We start from the raw sequence: 25386 nt of genomic DNA on the forward strand, positions 1-25386 counted from the left end.
TTAAAGAGAACTTAGCAGATACACTTGGATTTGATAGTAAAGGAGATGTAGCAATACCGCCCCATGCAACACGGTATGGAGTTACATTACCCGATTTAGTTCCCTATAAAGAGTTGTGCATCCATCTTGATCAGATAAGTACGACGGATAATATTCAACTCCAAAGTCCTTCAACTATGCTGAGAGCTATTCCAGTCAAAGAAGAAAAATATAATAGCGGTAGAACGGAATCTTTCTCATCATTACAATATAAAAAATTAAAGCGGGGTATTATTTCAGACCTCAAAATTTCTGTATTAGATGTAAAACATCAACCTGTACATATAGGATACTTGAGTGTAATACTCCATATTATAAATAATGGCTGATTCATCAGGCCCTGGAACACTCAGACAATGTAATACAATTGCGCTTTCCTATCTCAGAGACACAGAAGGATTAGGTAAACCTGGTACTGATGGCAAGTTATACGCTTTATACTTACAAGATAATGTATACAAAGGGAAAGAAGTTGCATTCCCAGGTAATCTAGGAGATTTAAGCGATGTTGACGTTAGTAGACTCAATGAACACACTTCATACAATCTTACTCGCAACAATGATAATAAATGGACTATGATCGAAGAAAAAATCGAGTGGCTATTGAATATTGTCATTACCCCACCATATGTGATGATGGGTAAGGGACATCAATTAACTAAGATAATGAATAGTGGGATCGTACTCAGGGCTTATATCCCCTCAAAACGAAAAAGTGTGTTAGTCGCTCCCCTGCCAGAAAACCCAGGTCATGTGTTATTGAGTCGTCCAGCATTAAAAAATGTTAGTTTAAATTTGGTTACTGAATTCAATGATATAAACCAGAACTTGAGTGCAATACATAATCCTTCTACGCTTATTATTGAAGTCTTGTTTGGAGATATACCAGAAGAGGCCTTCAAGATATTACCAGGTCTATCGATTTAATGGCTCAAGCGTCGACGTTGTAGTATTATTTATGTAGGAGCATCATCCGTTGCAACCCTTGAGGGGGTCCAAGTTAATTAAAGTGATAGCATTTCCCTTACTAAGATATTTATGCCGTATAATATACATTTAATAAGGCTGATGTATACTCTCAAAACATTGAAGCAAGACCAATTAAAGACTATTATATGATATAATAATATACATTATGGATTTATATCCTGCGGTCGATAAAAAGATGGATACTGTTGATGGATTTCGATTACATCAAATAAGCGAAATAAAACATTGAATAGAAAAGGAGAGGGAGTTGAGACTTGGATTGTATAAAAAGTATCGCAGAGCCGTGAATGCTCTCGACCGAGTTGACACCGCGCTTGTAACAGCTAGTATGGGACTCGGTGTAGCCGGTGTTGGTTTATTATCACCTATCGCGGCGCCTATCGTACTTGGCATGGAAATAGCTGCCGGAGTCTCAGGACTGGCAGGAGTAGCAATAAAATTTATTTCTCGTAAGTTGCAAAAGAAAGCATTAAAACATGATAATATTCGGATACTCGCCGAAGCAAAGTTGAACAGCATTGAGGACCATATGCATATTTCAACAGCAATGGCTGATTGTAAGATATCCGAGGAGGAGTTTCGTTTAGTGCTGTCAGAACTCACCAAATACAACATAATGAAGCAGGAGATTCGATCAAATTCTCGTAAGACCAGTGGTATTAGCGAAGACGAGAAAAAAAAGTTCATAGAACAGGGGTCACAACAAGCGCGTCAATTATTCCGTGCCAAAACCAAAGAACTGGTTGGAGATTAAAAATAGATTGCTTCCTATCGTTGGATCACATTTAAACGAATGCTTACATAAATATATAATAATGGAGAATTACAAACCAAGAAAGGAAGAACTCGAAAAAGCTATCGAAGCATTTATGCTAGGGGACAAAATTATCAAATGGAGAGAATTACCACAGGGTATATATTATATTAGTGATGTCAAACCAACCAAATACGGTCATCAATTGTTTCTTTCCAATTACCAAGAAGAGTATATAGTCTGGTCTCCTAGTAAAATGAACGAAGAACTTAGTAAAAATGTTGAATATCACTATGTTAAAAATAATGGTATACGTATGAGTAAAAATAATAGAGAATATTTTCATTACAATTTAGTTTAATGTCATGAGGATCTTTGAATTGCATCATCATTTTGACATAAAAAATTCCATCTGTAGTAGCAGTATAGGTATATAAATCTGACTCCAGTGGAAGTGAGCCAGAACCATCATTACCTATACTACTCTGTGTATAATGTTACATATTCAATACAAAAATAAATTTAACATAAATGAGGGAAATTAAGTTTTCACTATGACATGAAAGACGACAGAGAGGTTATACACACACAGAAAGAAAAGAGGCGTTAACTCCACTGTGCTTCAAACTAGGCCATTGTAACTGAGATTGCCTGACTAGAATTGGCTATGGATCATGACAGTATCTTTAGGTATTCTTTTGTTCACGAGTAGCCTGACCTGACTTTGAGATATTGAAGTGATGATTACTATTGGAAGAATGAGTGAGTACAAAGATGTGTGACTGTTGGAGCAGGTCCGCTACTTACCATAGTGGTGATCTATACTGGCATCCTTGGAATCAATGGCAGATGCCTTCTTGAACCATTTCTCAGCTTCTTCATATTGTTTCTATAACAGTTATCACACACAATGTTACCATCTGAGTGAAAAAATTTAATACAGCTTGAAACAATCAAACTGCACAGATATGTTCCACATAATTATTTTTTCGATTATATAAAAATACACTGTATTATGTATAAATGCAAATTTTCCGCTACAAAATCTTATACATCAATACTCAGTGAAGAAACATTGTTTTCCCTCATAAGGTACTATTGACGCAGCTGCTCACACAAAAGGTAGTTTTGTTAGAGGATTCAAATATAAAATGAATATCATAGATTGCTTTGAATTTGCATACTAGTTAATGTTGTGGGCACATCTATAAATTTGTATTTCGGCATCTATCGAATGATACTTGTTAGTGTACTTTTATGGATTATAATATACTCAATAAAAACAAAAACAACGCACATCCAAAAGTTTGGATGTCGCCACCTGAGATTAGCCAATGACAACTGATGCACTGAGTTTCCTGACACAGGTCTGTGGTGGGTTGTAATTGTCTGTCTGGCAGCAGTAGTTGATGCTGGTAGGTGGTGTTGGTGCAAGTGAGAAAGGATGATAACCATGTCTCTACAAAACTTTCATGTGCGCCTTCCACACCAATCAATCCATGTTTCACATTACAAGTGTGCATGTTGCTCTTAGCACGTCCTCAGAAAGACACATTCTAACAAATTTGTCTCATGGATATGAACAGTTTCTTTTCTGTTTCAAATCTAAAACGAATGCATGGAACATTTCCAGACATGCTAAAAACTTAGCTATGTGTGTCTTTTGTTGTGAAAGTTGTTCACTTTTATTGGATATCAATGAGATTGGAAGTTACAAAATCAAAAGAGCGTTTCTTTTGGAATTTAGTATATGTCTTACATAATTATTTTTTAAATACCTTAGGTCTTGACAAAACTGTAAGAGTGTTCAAAAGAGCATAAAACCCCAAACATGAAGTCAGTGGTCAAAAAAAAAGAAAAAAACACTTTCAATTGTTTGGGTCTTCTGTGAAAACATGGTCGGTAGGTATTGAAAAAATATTTTGCACCAAACTCTGACAGAGCAGAAACTGGAACTGTAGCTTTAGTGTCATTCCCATTATGATTCTCTCCAGACTTGCCACACTTGCTACACATGATATCAGATATGATTGTGTTATCTCCCTACATAAGAGGAAGAGCATCACCTTTTGTCTCCATGAGTCTGAGTTTACAAAATATTAATGTCAGTGAACTCTTCCCTGGGAGACCAATAGAGACTTTAAAATAGGAGTACTGTATTTTCTTGTGTGTAGCGTGCACACATTTTGAAAAAAAATAAATTCAGTTGTGTGGAGGGGGGATGGCCTTATACAGGCCTACAATGAATGTTGATGTTTTACACGAACGCAAAGACATTGCTGATTGTTTACAGGCCACTTGCAGAAGAGAATATACACAAAACTGAACTCTTCAATCAACAACAGATTGCATTATAGATCAATCAACATCAGGACTGCCATGAAAATAACCACAGATCTACACCAAGGCATATTTTATTTCATTAATTTGTTTATGGAACACTGACCATAAAAAGCAGAAAAAAATTAATCTCAGTTAAGACTTTTTATGTCCACTGAATCTGAAAATCCCATTTAGCAAAAAAAGACATAATAAATTGTGTTCATACCTGTCCCGACAAAAGATAAATACTGGATGACCCACAAAACGTGCACACGCTGTGCAACTGGTGGTGAATCGATAGAGGCGAGGCCACTTCTGTTTATAGCTGCACTAACATACCATACTTTTCACTGCGATGAAAAGCCAATCATCAGATTGATGATCATCAGATTACCATATTGACACTAAACTAGGTGGTAGGTGACAGCTATTGTTTTAGGTGGTTAGCCCCTTGTAAGTAGGGTGCTGTCTAGACTCACTGAATACCTGAATACAGAGGTAATTAAGTGGTGTCGACAAGGTTATTTTAGGATATTGGTGGGTTTTTTTGGTTGGATTATAGGGTTTCAGGTTTGTTTACATTGATACTTAGACACCACAAATTAAGTCATTGCTTACATGGCATTTAGATTAAACATTGTTTCAATACAGATAACTATTGAATGTTTTGGTTCATGTGGCAATGTATTTATGAACAAGTGCAAAAGTGAGCGTGGCTCACTAATACCCCTGCCTAGTGTGTCAGTAGTTACAAATTCAATAGCTAGGATAGGGTTAGGCAGGGTTCCCCCTTGACTCCAATATTTGAGACTCACCTTAACTCAGCCTATGAATTTTTGGGAGTCAAAAATATTTTTTGAGAGTCAAATGTTTTATTGTATGATTAATGAAATTTAGAGTGTTCACTATTAATGTTACACTTAAAGTACTTATCTTTTAAATATTAAGTATCTTTTAAATATTATATGTCTTTAGTTTAAGTTAACAAGAGCTAATTAATGTTCTCAGCTGATTGTACTACAGAGAAATAAAGGATATATGAATGAAATACAAAGTTTGTTGGTTTTATTTTTTCACAATTACTTCACAGCTCATGAAACAATTTACAGTGACACTAATACAGGATGAATAAATAACATCAGTCTCAACTGTGAGACATAATTTTTAATCATGGATGGATATTAAAATACATTTCATGTCAGATTATAATTTAATACCACTAACTCATTTACATCTTTTATCTAGTTATCTTGTATTATCTATCAACAGTGAAGTTGAACTGAAGAATTGTGAACACTCGTAATATTTTCTGGTTGAATACAGTTTATTAGCAACAACAAACACGCCCAAAGCTTTACATTTCGCATATACCATATTTATGCATGTATAATACACACTCGTGTATAATACGCACCCCTAATTATGGGCAATTAAATCCTGAAAAAAATATCTCTCACACACAGACTTTTCTTCAGTCTCATTTCAGGCTGTCATGATCCGTCATCGGAAATAGCATAACAAATCCGAATTGAATTATGCAAGTTAATCCTGTTGTTACACTATCTGGTAATAAAAATGTGTTCTCTGTATATCTGACCTTATGTTTGTCATCTATTTTATTAATTTTATTAAAATTTCATTCAATAATGTTTACCTAAATTTCGGCAAAAACATGTGTCCCTCCGATACTTACAACTTCCATTTACCCCGTTCCATAGGTTCCGCTTAACCACATACCGTGACCGCACCAAATCACATTATTCACCGCAACAATGATAATATTTTCTTCTGTTTCATTTTTTATGAGTCTACACATCTAGATAAACATATGTCATGGTTAACTTTTAGTGAGAAAATATGCCGAAACGTGAAAAACTTCCGCGGAGTTTTCCTTTGTTTACATCAAGTGCTGACATCGAAGCCACACGGAGTGTGAGAGTTACGTTCACTTTGATGAATAAATATATTTTGTCCTGTACCTCAGTCGCACAGTTTTAGTAGCACATCTATATAATTATGCAAAACAATATTTAAAGCCCCCGGCTGTTCTGATTTTAGCGTTTGTTTTAAAACGAGAAAAAAGTCTGGTCATGTGACAGGCTAGCCCATGCAAATTAGCCCGTGGCAGTGGTGTTATGCGAAGTTATGTTACTTCTAAAAACGACGATTAATTAAAAACTAGACGTAAATTTTTAGACGTTTGCATAAATTGTCTTCGGAAAATGTTTATAAATTAAGTTCAGGTTAGTAGTTGTCATATTTTCATTCCAAAGCTGGTAAACAACAACATAGATATTTTTAAATTGCGTCAGTCATGAGGCATTCTTTTATTTCTGGACGTATTTTTCCTTAATTGAGAGTCATATACTCAAGAATTCTGCGTCAGGGGAGACCCTGGTTAGGGTTTGAAAAATTCATTAAAAAATGGAAAATTAATAAAAACAATTTTTTTCTTTTGACTGCACCCCTCCATATGACACAGATTATATGTACTAAGTTTGAGATGAATCCCCTGAATAGTTTAAGAGAAATTGCGCGGACAAAGTTTTTGGACGGACGTTAGGGTTTGAAAAATTCATAAAAAAATGGAAAATTAATAAAAACATTTTTTTCTTTTGACTGCACCCCTTCATATGACACAGATTATATGTACTAAGTTTGAGATGAATCCCCTGAATAGTTTAAGAGAAATTGCGCGGACAAAGTTTTTGGATGGACGTTAGGGTTTGAAAAATTCATAAAAAAATGGAAAACTAATAAAAAATTTTTTGTTCTTTTGACTGCACCCCTCCATATGACACAGATTATATGTACTAAGTTTGAGATGAATCCCCTGAATAGTTTAAGAGAAATCGCGCGGACAAAGTTTTTGGATGGACGTTAGGGTTTGAAAAATTCATAAAAAAATGGAAAACTAATAACAATTTTTTTGTTCTTTTGACTGCACCCCTCCATATGACACAGATTATATGTACTAAGTTTGAGATGAATCCCCTGAATAGTTTAAGAGAAATCGCGCGGACAAAGTTTTTGGACGGACGGACGGACGGACAGACGGACGGAACCTTGGTATAACTATATACCCCTGACATTTTGTCAGGGGTATAATTAATATTTAGAACATTGCAATGCTATTTTATTTCAATACTTTATTTATCAATGTATATCTATAATGTATGAAACTACGGCCTGCCTTTAGAATACAGTACCACAAACTTTTCAAACACGTGACAATGCCCTATGATGTAATTTGTAGTATTTTGTTGCAAGTCACACTGGAAAACAATGCCCTGTGACATCAGGGGTCATCGAGTGTGCCTAAATAAGCTCCCCCCAGTGATCTATCATCTATACACGCAAGGTCTTTGAATAAGCCCAGCGATGTTGAGAGTTTTGAATATTTATTTACTAGATAAAGTCTGAGGCGGCGCATTTTATAGCAAGCGCTAGTTTACGAAAGCACTTTTATTTATTTTTTATTTTTTATTTTGTTTTTCTCGTAATTCATGTTGCTAAAATGGTCATATATGGGAACTAATATACATATATTATTTTTTCCGTTTCTTAATTTTCATTATTATGCACAAGAATAGAGTTTGTAGGGATATTATATTGGCGTTGAACACATCCAAATGTCGCCAGTGTTAGGGTAGGTTACCCCAAACTCTACCCTCAGCCCTTGGATCCCCTTTAGATCAATCATCCCTTTTTGATCATTAGGGTTAGGTACCCGTTTAGTGGCTATTAGATTATCCAAATCCTATCCTTAGCCCTTGGATCCCCTTTACAATCATTAGGGTTAGGTAGATTTACCCGTTTAGTGGCTATTATAAATTCTATAGAAGCTCCTAATATTCTTCACACAAAAACGTTGAGTAAAAAGGATGAAATGGTTTTATGTCGAATACTTTGGCTACTGGAAGCTGTCCTGGAACATTCACACAAGCCACTTACACCCGCTACATTTTTTCAGTACTGATTCAAAAGCGAACTCACCGTTGTGTCATAACTAGCCATGCTCATGCCTCCCTCGTTCCTTACTATTATCCACATCATCCTTACAGTGGTCCCTACCAAACGTTTCTGTCACGAAATCCACCTGACAAATTATTAAATACCATGTCATTCATGCGTACTCGAGAGTTCGACGTCTCGACGCCGGGAGCCGTTTACAGTTCGCGCCATATTGAATCATTTCTCGCCACTCGGTATCTTGTAGATTACGGAATGGGACTAGTGTGCCAAATGGCATCGGGATCATTCATAAGTGTCCGTAGCCTAAAGTCACGAGACAACACGCCTACCCGTAACCTTCGTCAGTGTCCGTCACCTATTCCACCCTTTTCGTTCAGTTCCGTAACGTCGTAGGCATGACTAGGTAAATTTGCATTTTGTTTCACAGTGTGGATGTAGCTCAGTCGGTTAGCTGTTGGGCTAACAATCCGAAGGACGCGAGTTCGCGTCCAACGGATTCTCACTAAAACTGGTTGCATGTCTTTGAGACATGAGACCTACGACAGACATTGTCCTCACGAGATGTTGTGGTACTGTATTCTAAAGGTGCTCTGAAACTACCAGTTTCTAAGTTAATTTAGAATGTTAATTTTATATTTTTGTTTGTGCAGTGATCAACATAGCCTTTCACCTATTATTAACATTGATGTCTACACAACAGATGTATATATTTGTCACCTACTTTAGGTTTTTCCCTTTATTTCCAGTTGTCATTTATCATTCAGAACCGTCCATGAACGATCACATTTCTTATCTGTATGAAGTTACTATTTTCTATCCCAGAATGCAATATTTTTTCTACAGAGCATGCTCAGTACTACGGATGTGACGTCAATTTGTTTATCTATATTAACAACAAGAGCCTCAATGTCGTTAAGCTTGTTTCCATTGTTCTCTCAGCTGTCATTACGAATCACGATCATTCAAGGAAAATCTACAACAATCCTTTGCCATCCTGTCGTGTTATATGCGGTACAACAGTTTGTTGTTATCGTAACAATGGCTGACAGACAACGATCTAAAGCCAGATCTCAATCAACACGAAGGGTTAACCTGGGTACAACCTCTGACCTGAATGAAAACAACAATGGCAACGATCATGGCGAAGTGTCTTGTCCAGCTTCCTCTCACAGGAATGTAAACAGAAACCCTCCATATTTGACAGCAGCTGATATTCGATAACAGAAAGCCACAGGAGCAAGTAGTGATGTTCCCAGACAGCTAAACAGGGATGTACCCTTGGATTCACTGCCACACATACACACCATTTCCTCCACTCTAAAATGGAAAATACAACAAGGTAAATATGTCAATTTAGCCTTGCTTCTTCTGCCAAATCAGGAAAATTTAGACAGAGTGTCAGATTTTGATGGACAGACTTTCAACTTACGTGATGAACCAAGGATTAATTGCTCATTAACACTTGGAGAATTCATCAAGGCATTTGGCATATACAAGGACATATACTGTGCTGGCAATGCAGAGAAACGACGTCAAATGGACGGCCATGAACAGACAGTGATTGATTTGGCCATTCAGTATGGTAGGACAGCCCACTATGATTACCACAGATTGTTCGCGCCAAGAGTGGCAGCCTTTTCTAAGGAAGGCACTGGCATTAGGTGGGACATATCCGATCAGAGACTATGGACAAGAGTTTCATCTGGCCTCCGATCTCGTGCTTGTAATGTTTGCCATAGCTTTATCCACTGCAGAGTCCCAATGTGGCAGACCCCAACAGACTACCACCTATAAGACCTTGGACTCATAACAACAACAGATCAATCAACAATCATCAGACAGACTCAAGGGGCCGTCCACGTGTTATGAATCAGGGATGAAAAGTATGTAACAATTTTAATGACTTTGGGTGTACTCTACACAACTGCCCATTCTTACATGTTTGTACAAAGTGTCAAGTCACTTCACATGGACAATCCAAATGCCACGGCCACGGCAGTAGCAAGAAAGACAAGAACTGACAACCAGCCCCAGTGACTTCCCAATATCCATTACCACCAATCAATGTTACAAACATGCAACTTGAACTTTCTTCCCATCCAGACAGGAACTTTGTAAATTTTCTGATTCACGGCTTAGAGGATGGTTTTTCCCCCATGCTAAATTATTTTCCCCAAGACACTGTTGAATGTAGAAACAACCTGTCGGCAAGCAAGGCCCCAGATGTCGTCACTAAAGCAGTGGAAACAGAAGTCACAAGGAGTTATGTGGCTGGACCCTTCGGGACACCACCATACAGCGTGTATAGAGTCTGTCCTCTAGGTGTCGCTGAAGGGAAATATTAAAAAAAGAAGAGACATATTCTGGACCTATCAGCACCTCATGACAGCGAGTCCCTAGTATCAATGAACCTATCGATAAAGAGACATGCTCTCTCCAATATGTGACTTCTGACCATGCAATTCGCATTATTAAAATCCTAGGGCAGGGGGCCGAAATGTATAAAGCAGACATCATAGACGCCTTCAAGCAAATTCCTTTGAACCCTACCTGTTGGCCATATTTTGGATTCAAGTGGCTTGATGAGTATTATTTCTATACCAGACTTGCCTTTGGATGCCGATCAGCTACAACAGTTGGCCATGGTGGATACTTCAATGGGGCCTGGTTTGCAGAGAAATGGCCATCAGATGTTACAAAATTCCTGGAGCACGAACCTTCCATGGCATTCATGCAGCTGTATCCTATCGTGGTTGCTGCTAAACTTTGGGCACATTTGTGGCATTGTGACAACCAAACCAGTGTGTTTATTATTTAGAAAGGTTGATCAAAATGCAGGAAGATTATGGCTTTGATGAGAACACTGACTTGGACGGCAGCTTGAAATAATTTTGTTGTGTCAGCTCAACATGTGCCTGGAATACACAACAAAATTGCTGATTCTCTTTCTCGGTTCCAGATGGAGAAATTCCGCAGACTGGTGCAGCAGGCAGATGTACTTCCACAACAGTGCCCACCCAGTTCAGACATCATGTGGACTTGAACAGTTACCTCAGTACCCTGTGGCAGCAGCTATCAGTCAGGGTACTAAATCTGCATACTCTACAGGCTTCCAGTGCTATGTAAATTTTCTGTTGAAATTCAGCCTAGTCAGCAACCTGTTACTCCAGTCCACACTCCCACCGATAAGTGAGACTTATCAACAATATTTCATGGCCCATTGTTTCAGAGTGCTAAAACTGAAACACGACACAGTGAAAACTTACCTGGCCGGCATCAAGTTCATGTACCTCGAAGCTGGTATCAAGACCCTTTTTGACGATGTATCTTCTCGAGCAGTACACAGACTACAGACTTTATTAAGAGGTTACAAGGAAATGCAATCAACATCTACAAAGAAGCGCTTGCCAATTACTGAGTGTCTTATGTAAACTAGTGGCTCAGTTACGAGCAGGTGTGTTTGGATATTTCAATAATCTGGCTATGCAATGTATGTTCATAACTGCCTATTTTGGATTTCTCTGTTGTGGAGAATTTACTTGTGCCTCGTCGTTTGATCCAGATGTACATCTAACAGTGAGCGATGTGCAATTTGAACAGACACAACATAATTGCATCCTAACCTTAAAAGCTTCCAAAACAGATCCCTTCAGAAAGGGTGTGCAACTAGCGTTGTTCGCTACATCTAAGACTGAGTGTCCTTACATGACCCTTATGACAAGGCTTCAAGGTAGGAAGTTGAACGGAGCAAGACCCAGTGATCCTCTCTTTGTGGAAGCGAACTCTAGAACTATATCCAGAACTGTCTGTCTTCTTGTCCTGGCTGAACATTGCTTTCACCAGGCCAGGCTTAGAATCCAGTGCTCATTCTGGACACTCGTTCCGCATTGGTGCAGCAACTACAGCTGCCAGTGCCAGTGTGGAAGATCATTTGATTAAGACATTGGGCAGGTGGAATTCAAACTGTTTCACCAGATACATCAGAACACCAGAAGAGACATAAGGAAAGCACAACGAGCATTATGCTATGAGTGACTCTTTCGTTCACTAAAGGCTTGACCAATGTGTGTGTTGTGACTAACATTATTCTGTGCTTCTGATGCCTCAACCCACTTGACTGAACTGTTATTCCTATTGGTGCAACTAACACTCATCAGTGCTTCCTGATACTGTTCAATCTTGTTCTGTGACATTACCTGGATAACATAACTTATTGGATTCAGTTTTTAATTCTCATATGTATGATATTTAACATTATCGCCTTACATCACTCATTTTATACTTTTCTTATCACTTTGGGGGCTCTCAGTTTTTACCTCGCTTTGGGCTTTGCAAGTCAATCATTCTGTAAACTATCAATATATGGCTTGCGGCCCCCAAAGTATTTTCATTCACTCAAACCCGCAGGGCATCACCCTTTCTACTGACCTGCAGGGTCTCTAAATTACATTGCCCGCAGGACAAATTTTCTCGTCTGGTATAACCTTTTTAGATCTACCCGCAGGGTTCTAAACCATTTTCATATATATTTCAAATTTACTTATGCAACCCGCAGGGCCGCCTTTTTTATACTACTTACCCGCAGGGTAAGTTACCTTTCCATCACCGAGTCAGCCCCCAAGTCTTATGCCATGTCTTGTATATAATAAACATTTGATCATACTCAATTGTTTTTTTGTTGTCACTGCACAAATTTAAACATTATGCATTATTATAAAACTCATGTTCATATTTTATGCCCATGAAACAGTTCACCAATATTTATGTATTCAATATTGAATGAAGTTTTGAATAAAATCAATAACAAACATAGTCCAGATTTACAATGAAGCATTACCAGTATTTTGGCAATATTCCAGCCATATTACGAGGGAAAGGAGACTTTGTTTGATAGGTGGTGTTCATGGAAGGATGTTGGCAAAGATTTCGATCAATTGAGTCAGCTGATTTTATTGGAAGATTTCAAGCAGTGTGTGCATGCCAAGATTAAGACTAATTTTGATGAACAGAATGTAGATCAGTTAACTGGTTCAAAACAGGATTCAGGTTTGACATCAGGTATTAAATAATAATGATGATGTGTGTACTATATGGCACTAGCCTCCATACACTCAGTGCTCGCTCAAAGCGCTAACATTATTACCATGGTCAATGGATCAGAGTGAACTTGATTGTCATTCCCAGCTCCCTACAGTCTAAGCTGCCTTGTCAGGTACTAGAAGGTTAACAGTCACATTACAATCTCATTCTACTGGGTACCCGTTCTATTGCTGGGTCAACAGAAGCTTATTTAGGAAGATTGGCCAAACAGAGCTGAGGTTACTGGCTGGCTCTGGACCTGTCTTAGGTGTCGTGTTACGAGTGGAAGTGGAACGAAGGGATACACTCCAAATCCATTCGCACAATGAAAGGATCGCACAACAATTAAGACAGATATTTATTAACAATGCATGATAGATTACCAATACAGCTAAGTTTACTATGAGAGAATTAGGCTTGGGCTTCCATGTACAAATAATATCACCATCAAAGGGCTACAGCAAATTGTATACTTATATAGTCACCCTGATTTCCATGTTTGATTGTTCACTCCACTCCTTGGTCCACGAAAACACATATATCCATAGTTGCACATAAGCTCACACTGCAAGTTTTCCAAGGCACACATTTGCAGATATCAGCATGATTTCTAGTTCAGTTTCACAAGCCCCGACATGGGATACAATCTCTCACACAGTGTTCTGAACTTTAACATTAAAAATGAGGAGGTTAAAATACAGGTCTGGCCAACACCCAAGAAGCAGAAAAAACTAACTATTTTTGAATCACCCCAACCTTATACTATAATGCTGATTAGCTACAAGCTTCACTTGTTACATAATTACTTAACCCGCTCAGGCAGCCAGCTCCCCAGGTGTACTATTCAAGCAAAATTACGCAACCCAAGCCTTCTTGTTTCAATTCAAGTCTAAATGCATCTGATATACTAACAAACATATAAAAGCATACACCCATACACATAACACTCCCCCCCTTAAAAAACAGAATGTTTTTCATAATCTTGATATGAAAAACTTCTACATATTATCTCCAATCAAACTTTATCTTTTAGTTGATACACACACAAGAAGAACAACACACTATACATATGATACATCAAAGCATAGCATAAATACAAATAACATCATCCGGTCTTTGTTCAATATGAAACACAATCCACACCTATATAATGTACTGCTCCAAATGTTCATAAACCATCATTGTTCATGTTCAAGGTACACATTCGTAAGTTGTTTATGAATTAAAATCTCTGGAAAGGGCGTCTGCGATGACGTTTTGTGCCCCCTTGATATGTTTGATGTTCAAGTTGAATTCTTCCAGGGCAATACTCCATCTCATTAGCCGTTGATTTTTGTTTTTCATCTTGTTCACGAACACCAACGGATTGTGATCCGTGAACACCAATACTGGGTACACTGTTGTAGCCACATAAATCTCAAATTGTTCCAATGCCAATATCAGCCCTAATGTCTCTTTTTCTATGGTAGAATAATTCCTTTGGTGTTGATTAAATTTCCTGCTAAAGTAGCATATTGGATGCTCTATTCCATGTGCGTCTTGCTGCTGCAAAACTGCACCGGCGCCAAGATCACTCGCATCCACATGAATGATGAACTGCTTTTCAAAATCAGGTGTTACCAACACTGGTGAATTGGTCAGAATAACCTTGATTTTCTGCATAGCTTCCTCCTGTTCCTTCTTCCAATGGAATGGAACGTTTTTCTTTAGCAGACTTGTTAATGGAACGGCTATGTGCGCAAATTTTTTACAAAATTTGCGGTAATAGCCCGCGAGCCCAAGGAAACTCATAACCTGTTTCTTGTTCTTGGGTGTAGGAAATTTCAAAATAGCCTCCACCTTGGCCTGCAGTGGTTTGACCTGTCCCTGCCCTACCACGTGACCTAGGTAGGTAACTGTAGCCTTCACAAAGTCTGACTTGCTCAAATTGATTGTGAGTTGAGCTTGAGATAACTTCTCGAACAAATGTCTTATGCCTTGTATGTGCTCTCTCCATGTCTTCGTCGCAAGTATGATGTCATCAATGTAGGCGGCACAGTGCTCTACATCGAAAATGATCTGATTCATTAAGCGTTGGAATGTTGCTGGTGCATAACATTGTACTCAAACAAGCCATCTGGAGTACAAAATGCACATATTTGCTTTGCCTTAGGTGATAATGGTATGCCCCAATAGCCTTTTAAAAGATCAAACTTTGTCACATATTTTGCATTCCCTACACGATCTATACAGTCGTCTATTCTTGGCAAGGGATAAGAATCAGTTTTAGACATAGAATTGACCTTCTTAAAATTTGTACAAAAGCGTACCCCACCATCAGACTTGGACACAAGAATGCAAGGGGAACTCCATGGACTACTACTAGGCTGTATGATATCGTTCTCCAGCATGTAATCTATTTCCTTTCTCAATAGCCCTAGTTTAATTGGATTGCAAGTAGTATAGGTAATGGGGGTTCTGGACCACTTCCACTGGAGCCAGATTTATTACCTATACTGCTACTACAGGGGGGGATTTTTTATGCCAAAATGATTATGCGATTTAACGATAGTCATGAGATTAAGTTCAATTGGCTCTAGCTCACCAATACCTGGGGCCAATCAATGCTTTAGATGAGCCTAAATGGTAATAAAAATATTCTTCATTATTTTTATCGATAAAGCGATATTCAACATTTTTATTAAGTTCTTCGTTCATTTTACTAGGAGACCAGACTATATAACTACACTCTTTTTGTAAATTGATAAGAAACAATTGATAACCGTATTTGGTTGGTTTGACATCACTGATATAATAAAAACCTTGTGGTAATTCTCTCCATTTAATAGTTTTTTCGATCTCCATTATTATATATATTTATGTAAGCATTTGTCTAAATGTGATCAAACGATTATCAATCTATTTTTAATCTCCAACCAGTTCTTTGGTTTTGGCACGGAATAATTGACGCCCTTGTTGCCTCCCCTGTTCTATGAACTTTTTTTTCTCGTCTTCGCTAATACCACTGGTCTTACGAGATTTTGATCGAATCTCCTGCTTCATTTCATTGTATTTGGTGAGTTCTGACAGCACTAAACGAAACTCATCCTCGGATATCTTACAATCGGCCATTGCTGTCGAAATATGATCCTCGATGCTGTTCAACTTTGCTTCGGCGAGTATCCGAATACTATCGTGTTTTAATGCTTTCTTTTGTAACCTACGAGAAATGAATTTTATCGCTATTCCTGCCAGTCCCGAGACTCCGGCGGTTATTTCCATGCCGAGCACGATAGGCGCGGCGATTATAGTTGATAGTAAACCGATACCCGCTACACCGAGTCCCATGCCAGATACTACAAGAGCGGTGTCAACTCCGTCCAGAGCATTCACGGCTCTGCGATACTTTTTATACAATCCAAGTCTCAACTCCCTATCCTTCCCTATTCGATGTTTTATGTCGCTTATTTGATGTAATCGAAATCCATCAACAGTTTCCATCTTTTCGAATGCTTCACCGAGCGCCGGATATAAACTCATAGTGTATATAACGATCATATAATAGTCTTTAATTGGTCTTGCTTCAATGTTTTGAGACTATACATCAATCTTATCAAATGTATATTATACGGCAAGAATATCTTAGAAAGAGAAATGCTGTCACTTTTAATAATTTGGACCCCCTCGAGGGTTGCAACGGGCGATGCTCCGATATGAATAATACTGCAACGTTGACGCTCGTGTTTCTTGAGCCATTTAATCGATAGACCTGGTAATATATCGAAGGCATCTTCCGGTGCATCTCCGAACAAGACTTCAATAATAAGCGTAGAAATATTAGGTATTGCACTCAAGTTAACTTTAATATCATCGAATTCAGTAACCAAATTTAAAGTAACATTTTTTAAGGCCGGACGACTATATAACATATGACCTGGGTTTTCTGGCAGGGGGGTAACTAACACACTTTTTCGTTTTGATGGGATATAAGCCGCGAGTACGATGCCACTATTTATTATCTTAGTTAAATTATGTCCCTTACCCATCATCACATAAGGTGGGGTAATGACGATATTCAGTAGCCACTCGATGTTTGCTTCGACCATAGCCCATTTATTATCGTCGTTGCGAGTAATATTGTACGAAGTGTTTTTAAGGAGTCTACTAACGTCGACATCGCTTAAATCTTCTAGATTACCCGTGAATGTGACTTCTTTCCACTTGTATACATTATCTAGTAAGTGTAAAGCGTATAACTTACCATTGTAACCGGGTTTATAAAATCCTTCTGTGTCTCCGAGATCTGAAAGCGCAATTGTATTACATTGTCTTAGTGTCCCAGGGCCTGATGCATCATCCATTATTTTTAATATGGAGTGTTACACTTAAGTATCCTATATGTACAGGTTGGTGTTTTACATCTAATACAGAAATTTTGAGGTCTGAAATAATACCACGCTTCAATTTTTTATATTGTAATGACGAGAAAGATTCCGTTCTACCGCTATTATATTTTTCATTTTTAACTGGAATAGATCTGAGCAAAGTTGAAGGACTTTCTAGTTGAATATTATCCATCGTGCTTATTTGATCAAGATGGATGAACAACTCTTTATAGGGAACTAAATCGGGTAATGTATTTCCATGTATTGTTATGTTGGGTTTTATCATGTTTATAGATTGAGAGTCGCGTGGAAATCCAAGTTTAGGTACTAAGTTGAGTGCAATAATTAAACCTTTTTCTCCAGTGGTTAATTTCAGCATCCCATTCGACTCATTTTGTGTGAGACTCATTCCATTAGGCTTAAAAATTTCATCATTGAGTGAGCATACGCTGTAATACCCATCAGGTATAATAATGGCACTGTCAATTGTATATTCGTTTATCAGTAAAAACATCTCATTATTTAATCTCGCAGCATTTATATTGGTCCACCTCGGGTAATACGTTACATCGCATAGGGCGACTTCGAGTTGACCATCTGAGTTATCGATAGTACGAAGCAGTTCAATAGACTGACCATTTGTTATTCCCAGGAGTGTAACATACATATCAAATATACAATGATACTATATCATAACTTAAATATGGAATCAACCATTATTTTTAATATGGAGTGTTACACTTAAGTATCCTATATGTACAGGTTGGTGTTTTACATCTAATACAGAAATTTTGAGGTCTGAAATAATACCCCGCTTCAATTTTTTATATTGTAATGTTGAGAAAGATTCCGTTCTACCACTATTGTATTTTTCATTTTTCACTGGAACACTTCTGAGCAGAGTTGAAGGACTTTCTTGTTGAATATTATCCGTCGTACTGATCTGATCAAGATGGATACACAACTCTTTATAGGGAACTAAATCGGGTAATGCATATACAATCACTGATTCGTGGGGTGCTAATATTACTGGCTGTCCAAATCCAAGTGTAATTGCTAAGTTCTCACCAATAAGTATACTTGTTACTACAGCGTTTAAAATCAGCGCCCCATTCAACTCATTTTGTGTGAGACTAGCTCCCATAGGCTTAAAAAATTCATCATTGAGTGAGCATACGCTGTAATACCCATCAGGTATAGTAATGCGTTTTTCAATACTATTGCTTTCACCTGGTATAATCATCTCATTATTTCTTTTTATAGCATTTATATTGGTCCACCTCGGGTAATACGTTACATCGCATAGAGCTACTTCGAGTTGTCCATCAGAGTTATCGATAGTATGAAGCAGTTTAATAGACTGACCATTTGTTATTCCAGGGAGTGTAACATACATATTAAATATACAATGATACTATATCATAACTTAAATATGAAATCGAGATACATTACTAATCAATCTATTATAGTAACTGCCTCTGGTGCTGAATTTTTCGTTAAATTCCCTGATATCTTTGAAAATTACAGGGTCACGGCAACTAGCGATAAAATGGTGCACGATTGGTTTCACAATCCGATGCAATTTTGGCGGAATCAGTTACACTTTGCCATATGGTGTGCCACAACAGGATGTGGCGTATCTGTTAATGCCCCAGGATTTATGCTAAATAAGTCTGTTTTATTATTTCACGTGTACTATCAGATTAGACGTATACTTAAAGAAATTAGTGCTCCATTACCGCAGGATGGAGCGTGGAATTCCACAAATAATCCGTACAATAAGTCCGCGTATGAGCGTATTTGTCAGGAATTTAATATTTCTACGAGTAAAGATTGGCGTATTAAAGGAGCAAACCATGGTCTAGGTGTTCCTTACACAGGGGAAAAAACCGTCAAAGAAGAAAGCGATAATTTATTTAAAGAAGTTAACAAAGGTCCATTTAATGCGTTTAAGTTGTTGCATACCAGCAAACTTTACATAAGAATGTATGATTATTTTCTAAAAACTCATCATTGGTATAAAGACTGGGAACTTTCGAGTAACGATTGGAGAGGGGATATTATGAGTTTTAAGAGTGGTTTAATTTATATTGTTACAAAATTTATACAACTGAACGATACCGCAAACGCTTGGAATGAATTTCTTAATGATAAAACGGAAAATAATTTTACTAACCCAGGATTTGTAAGATTTAATGAATCGATAAGAACTTATGTATGGGCAATTCTCGGTGCACAATCGCAAACACGAACATCCATTATCGGTACTGGGACGGCGCTCGATGCGCAAAAACAGTTTGTCGCAAACGTGGAGGACGCCATTAATTCACCAGTTGACATACCATCGTCTATAAAGCGTTTTCAAGATGCATTACAGTACGCTCAATCCAAAGTGGACTTCGTTTATGCGCCGGGACTATACATGTCTCCGAGTAATATGGAACTTAAGATAGGTCAAGTGATAGGCTATAATAATAAAATTGTTATCGCTACCGATCAACAAAAAACAGGTATAAATTCAGATATTAACGTCGAATTAATAACGCAAACGATCACGGGCGAAAAGGGAATAGTCAAGCCGCAAACACCACATGTTTCACAACCATCTACTAATGCACAAGTACCACCACATATTGAGGCTAAAAATCAACAACATATCTGTTTCGTTATGCGTTTTGTTGTATTCGAGCATGGTGCATAACTTAAGGATCACAGGAGGCGTCTGCTTGATGTTGGTTTTACTCCGGAAGTCGGTACATGGAATCACGTGATGTCCCATTGACATATTTGGGGACGTGATGCACAAGATGACTATTACATATCGTAACATCTCCCTTTTTTTTAGAAAGCAATTAAAGTCAATGAGATAATAGGGAGTGTGAAACTGTTCACATTAAAGTCACTGTTCCTATTAAAGTCACTGTTGAAATAAAGAAACATATGCATGTAAATAAGATTAAAGTCCATGAAATTAAATTGATGTGCACCCAGCACTTAATAGATACACAAAATTAAAGTCATGTTCACACTTTCATGTTAAAGTCTTTCAAGTGTGCAGGTGGTCTTGAAACTCTACCACTTCTCGTGATTCTCGGTGATGAGTTGTTGTTACTTGTTGTTGTCACCAATGGCTGTGTCTGTGACTGTTTAACTTTCTTGGGAGACGGTTGTTTCAGTGGCTGGTCTGTACCTGGCTCTGGTGCTTGTATAATTGCTGGTGCTTGAGCATGTTGAGATGATGGTTCTGGTTCATGAGGTGTAAATGGTACTGGTCTCAAGTGACGTCTATTTCTCCTTAGTGTTTGACCATCATCAAGGTTAACTTCATATGATCTGATGTTAACTTGTTTGTTTACTGTGCCTTTTTTCCATTCATGATCACCTAGTCTGATTGGTTGAATGCGCACTTGGTCGCCTTCATACAATGGCAACAGGTCTTTTGCATGTCTGTTGAAATACTTCACTTGACTCTCTACTTTCTTCCTCTTTTCAGATTTGACTGTTGGACAAACAGCTGGTTGGAGTAACTGTTTGGTCGTAGGTAGTAGAGTCTTGGTGCGGCGATTGAACAGGCGCTGTGCAGGGGATGTAGACATTCCTTCAGTTGGTGTGTTGCGGATGTCTAACAAGGCTAGATAAGGGTCAGAACCTGCTTTTGAGCATTTCTTGATTAGTCTCTTGGCTGACTTTACTGCAGACTCGACTTTACCATTCGACTGTGGGAAGGCTGGTGAGCTTGTTATGTGAGTAAACTCATACTTGTTGGCGAGATCAGCAAAGTCCTGAGAATTGAACGGTGGACCATTGTCTGAGATTATGGTATCCGGTATTCCGTGTCATGCCAAATGACTTTTGAGTTTCTGGATCACTTGTTTTCCTGTTTTGTCAGTGATCATATCTACTTCAAAGAAGTCACTGAAGTAGTCAACTAGGATTACATAGTCTTTCTGATTACAGTTGAACAAATCAATACCTAGCTTTGACCAGGGTCTGTCTGGAGTGTCATAAGGAATCAGAGGTTCCTTGGCTTGCTTGGAATCATAGATCTGGCAAACTTCACATTTGGATATGAAGTCTTTGATTTCAGCATTCATGTTATGCCAATAAACACATTCACGGGGCCTTCGCCTGGTTGATTCTATGCCAGTGTGAGCATTATGTAGACGTTTGAGAATGTCAGATCGTAATGCTATTGGAACAACACATCTGTTTCCACGAAACAGAATTCCATCTTGAACACTAAGTTCATCCCTCACATGGAAATATGGTGTTGCAAGATTAGGTATGTCACTCTTTGTCTCGGGCCATCCTACTTGTACCATCTTGGCTACAACCTGGAGGGTTTCATCTTGAGCCGTTGCACGTTGGATTTCAGTGAGTCTTTCATTAGACACAGGCAGGTAGTCTAACATGTGGATTTGTTCTGTTTCCATCTCCACATCCACAGCTTCTTCTGTCTCTGTCATGTATGCACGAGACAGGGTGTCGGCAAGATACATTTCCTTGCCTTTCTTGTATGTGATGGTATAGTCATACTTCTGCAAGGCGAGAAGCATGCGTTGAAGACGCTTGGGAGCTGTGACCAGAGGTTTCTTGTGTATAGTCTCTAAAGGCTTATGGTCACTTTCGACTTGTACTTTGCGTCCATAGAGATACTGGTGGAATCTAGTGAATCCAAACAGGATGCTCAGGAGCTCTTTCTCAATTTGAGCATAGTTTCTTTCTGTGGGAGTAAGAGCTCTGCTAGCGTATGCTACTGGTTGTCCACCTTGAAGTAGAGTAGCTCCAAGTCCAGTTTCTGATGCCTCACTTTGAAGAGAGACTTCTTCATGACTGTTGAAGTACTTGAGAACAGGCGCTTGAGTGACAGCTCGCTTGATAGAGTCGAAAGCAGCATCATGTTCGTGTGTCCAATTCCAAAGGATTCCTTTCTTTGTCAATTGTCGTATGGGTTCGCACAGATCTGACAAGTCTCTGAGGAACTTGGATAGATATGTAACCATCCCAATCACACGTTGGACACCTTGAACATCTGTAGGTGTAGGCATTTGAAGGATTGCTTTCACTTTTCTAGGGTCAGGTTTGAGTCCATGATCTGTTAGAAGATGACCAATGTAAGAGACTTCTGACCTTTTCAGATCAAGTTTGTCTGAGTTGAGTCGAATACCTTTCTCTCGGCATCGTATCATGAATTGCACAAACCGTTTGTCATGGTTTGCTATTCCTTCTTCCTTGGTAGAGCCTTCACCAATGATCAATATATCATCCGCTATCCTGAATACTCCAGGCAGATCTTGGAGAAGCTGATCAATTCTCTGCTGGAATATCTCTGGTGCAGGGGAAACACCAAAAGGAAGTCTGAGCCACCGATAGCGTCCAAATGGCGTTCCAAAGGTTGTGAGATAACTAGAGTCCTCATCAAGTACGATATGCCAGAAACCATCTTTCAAGTCACATTTAGAGAACACCTTGGCTTCTGCAATATCTGGCAGTATATCTTCCATTACAGGCAATGGATAGTGACATATTTTGAGAGCTTTATTGAGAGGTTTAGGATCTATGCATAGGCGTAGACGTCCTGAGGGCTTCTTAACGATCAAGAGACTAGAGACCCAGTCTGTAGGTGTATCAACTGGAGTAATTACACCACGTTTTTCTAGACGTTCGAGTTCTGTCTTGAGGTCTTGCTTGAGAGCATGTGGAATTCTCCTGAGTGGCTGTTTGACAGGCGTTATACTTGGATCAATTTCTAGCTTTTGAGTTCCTTCAAAAGTTCCAAGTTCATTGCTAAAGATGTCTGGGTATGTCTTCAGTATGTCCTCTTTTGTAAGACCAGTTGAGGATGTGACTTTCTCAGACAGAGGTTTCTCTTCAGAAACTTCATGAATATTTTCGTGGAGCACTTTGATAAAGTTCATTTGTTGAGCAGAGCGGGATCCAATCAGTGGTGTTCTGTCCTCAGCTATCACAACAAACTTGCCATGATACTTTTTAGAGTTCTTGGGATTGCGTAAATGGAGATTAGCAGTTCCCATTGTAGTAAGCTTGGACCCATTGTACATCTTCAGGTTAACCAACGTATCCTGCATGTCAGTATCCTCTGGGAGATACTTTTTAGAGATCACATTACAGGTAGCCCCGCAATCTACCTGAAATCGTACTGGTTGAGAGTTTACTTCAAGTGTTGTGAAGATTTTAGTAGGGTATTGTCCTACAACACAGTTGACAGATTCTTCACAGGTATCTATAGTCATCAGTTCCTCTGTAGGATCAATATCAGATTCATCACATTGATCATCGACTCTGTGTACTCGGGAAGAATGTTTCTTCTTACTCTTGCACACGGAGGCATAGTGTGAAAATCTACCACAGTTACTGCATTTGACACCATATGCTGGGCAATGCTCTCGTTGAGGTGGGTGACGTTTACCACAATATTTACAGTTCCACATGAGAGTTTTCTGTTGTGAGTCATTTACTGGCTTACTATGTTTACTTTTGTCTGGGGGTTGACGTCTGCATGGAGTTTTAGATTTCTTGCGAACAGCATGGATATCCTCTTGGGCACTTGACATTGCTTTTACTTGAGCCATGGTTGATTCAGTTGCTCTGCATATATCTATACATCTCTTCAAAGTCAGCTTAGGTTCTTGCAATAGTTTTCTACGTGTTGCATTATCTCTCAGACCACACACAATTCGGTCTCTGATGAGTTCATCATGTAACGTTTTGAAATCACAAGATGCAGCCAATGTTCTGAGAGTGTTTGTGTAGGTATCTACAGATTCACCTTCCATTTGTGATCTTTGGTTGAAGATGTATCTTTCATATATGACGTTAGTTTCACCTAGACAGTGCCTTTCCATGAGAGTTAACACTGTATCCATGTTCTCTTTATCCTCCTCAGACTCATAAGGTAAGCCATTATAGATATCAAGAGCTTCTGGACCTATGTAGGTTATGAAAGAAGCAAGTCTGTATTTATGGTCATTTGCATCAATTCTGGCCATAACTTCAAAAGAGTCCCAGATTTGTCTCCATCTTTTCCAGTTCTGTGCAAGATTTCCCTTTAATTCAAGTCTTGGAGGTGGGGGAATATTGCCTTGAAATGTAGCTTGAGTAACAGGTTGTGCTTGCTCTTCAGCCATAGTGATGATAAAAGTTGTCAGAATTTTTATTTTTTTTGTTAAAAGTTCATAAAACTGCTTCAAAATTACTCATTTGCTGTTTAAAAGTTCAAATTGGCAGAAAACAATGACAATTCAAATAATGTCCCTTTTAGGCTTCCATAGAAAAAAATTTCACCATCAGCACTTCAGTAGATTTCTTGCGAAATTGAATTATGGCACCACACAGGCTTCCATACTTTTTCAATTTTGTCATATGTAGTTCTTAGATAGAGTTTTCAAGTGCAAATTATATCACAATCAAGTTGTTGCGTATAATAAACATCAATCTTCAGAATGAAAATTAGTTTCAGCTTTAGTTCACTTTGTAGAAAGTTAATTTAGAGTTATGCAATGCAGCGAGTCGAGCAACGCACGTGGGTTTGACACGATCGAGTTTGCCGGTCAAATACATTTAGTTCACTGAAACTCACTTGAGTTGGGAGTAATAAAGTTCATTTAGTGACGAGAGTGAATTGTCACCACTTCTGACACCATGTTTCGTTATGCGTTTTGTTGTATTCGAGCATGGTGCATAACTTAAGGATCACAGGAGGCGTCTGCTTGATGTTGGTTTTACTCCGGAAGTCGGTACATGGAATCACGTGATGTCCCATTGACATATTTGGGGACGTGATGCACGAGATGACTATTACATATCGTAACAACATCGATGAAAAAACAGCGCTTGTAGTGG

General features: G+C 38.4%; 1 protein-coding gene across 3 annotated transcripts in view; it reads right to left on the reverse strand.

Annotated features, from left to right (window-relative positions):
- LOC124118346 (protein O-mannosyl-transferase TMTC2-like) overlaps window positions 1-25386 on the reverse strand; it is a 475717-nt gene that overhangs the window by 81406 nt on the left and 368925 nt on the right. For all 3 annotated transcript variants that reach the window (XM_048383557.1, XM_046480439.2, XM_046480438.2), the window contains one exon: window positions 2591-2672. In XM_048383557.1, the coding sequence (XP_048239514.1) occupies window positions 2591-2672 (82 nt within the window). The remainder of the gene's footprint in view (window positions 1-2590; window positions 2673-25386) is intronic.

This window comes from Haliotis rufescens, unplaced genomic scaffold (genome assembly GCF_023055435.1).
Source record: "Haliotis rufescens isolate VD_foot unplaced genomic scaffold, xgHalRufe1.0.p SCAF_5, whole genome shotgun sequence".
Lineage (NCBI taxonomy): Eukaryota > Metazoa > Mollusca > Gastropoda > Lepetellida > Haliotidae > Haliotis > Haliotis rufescens.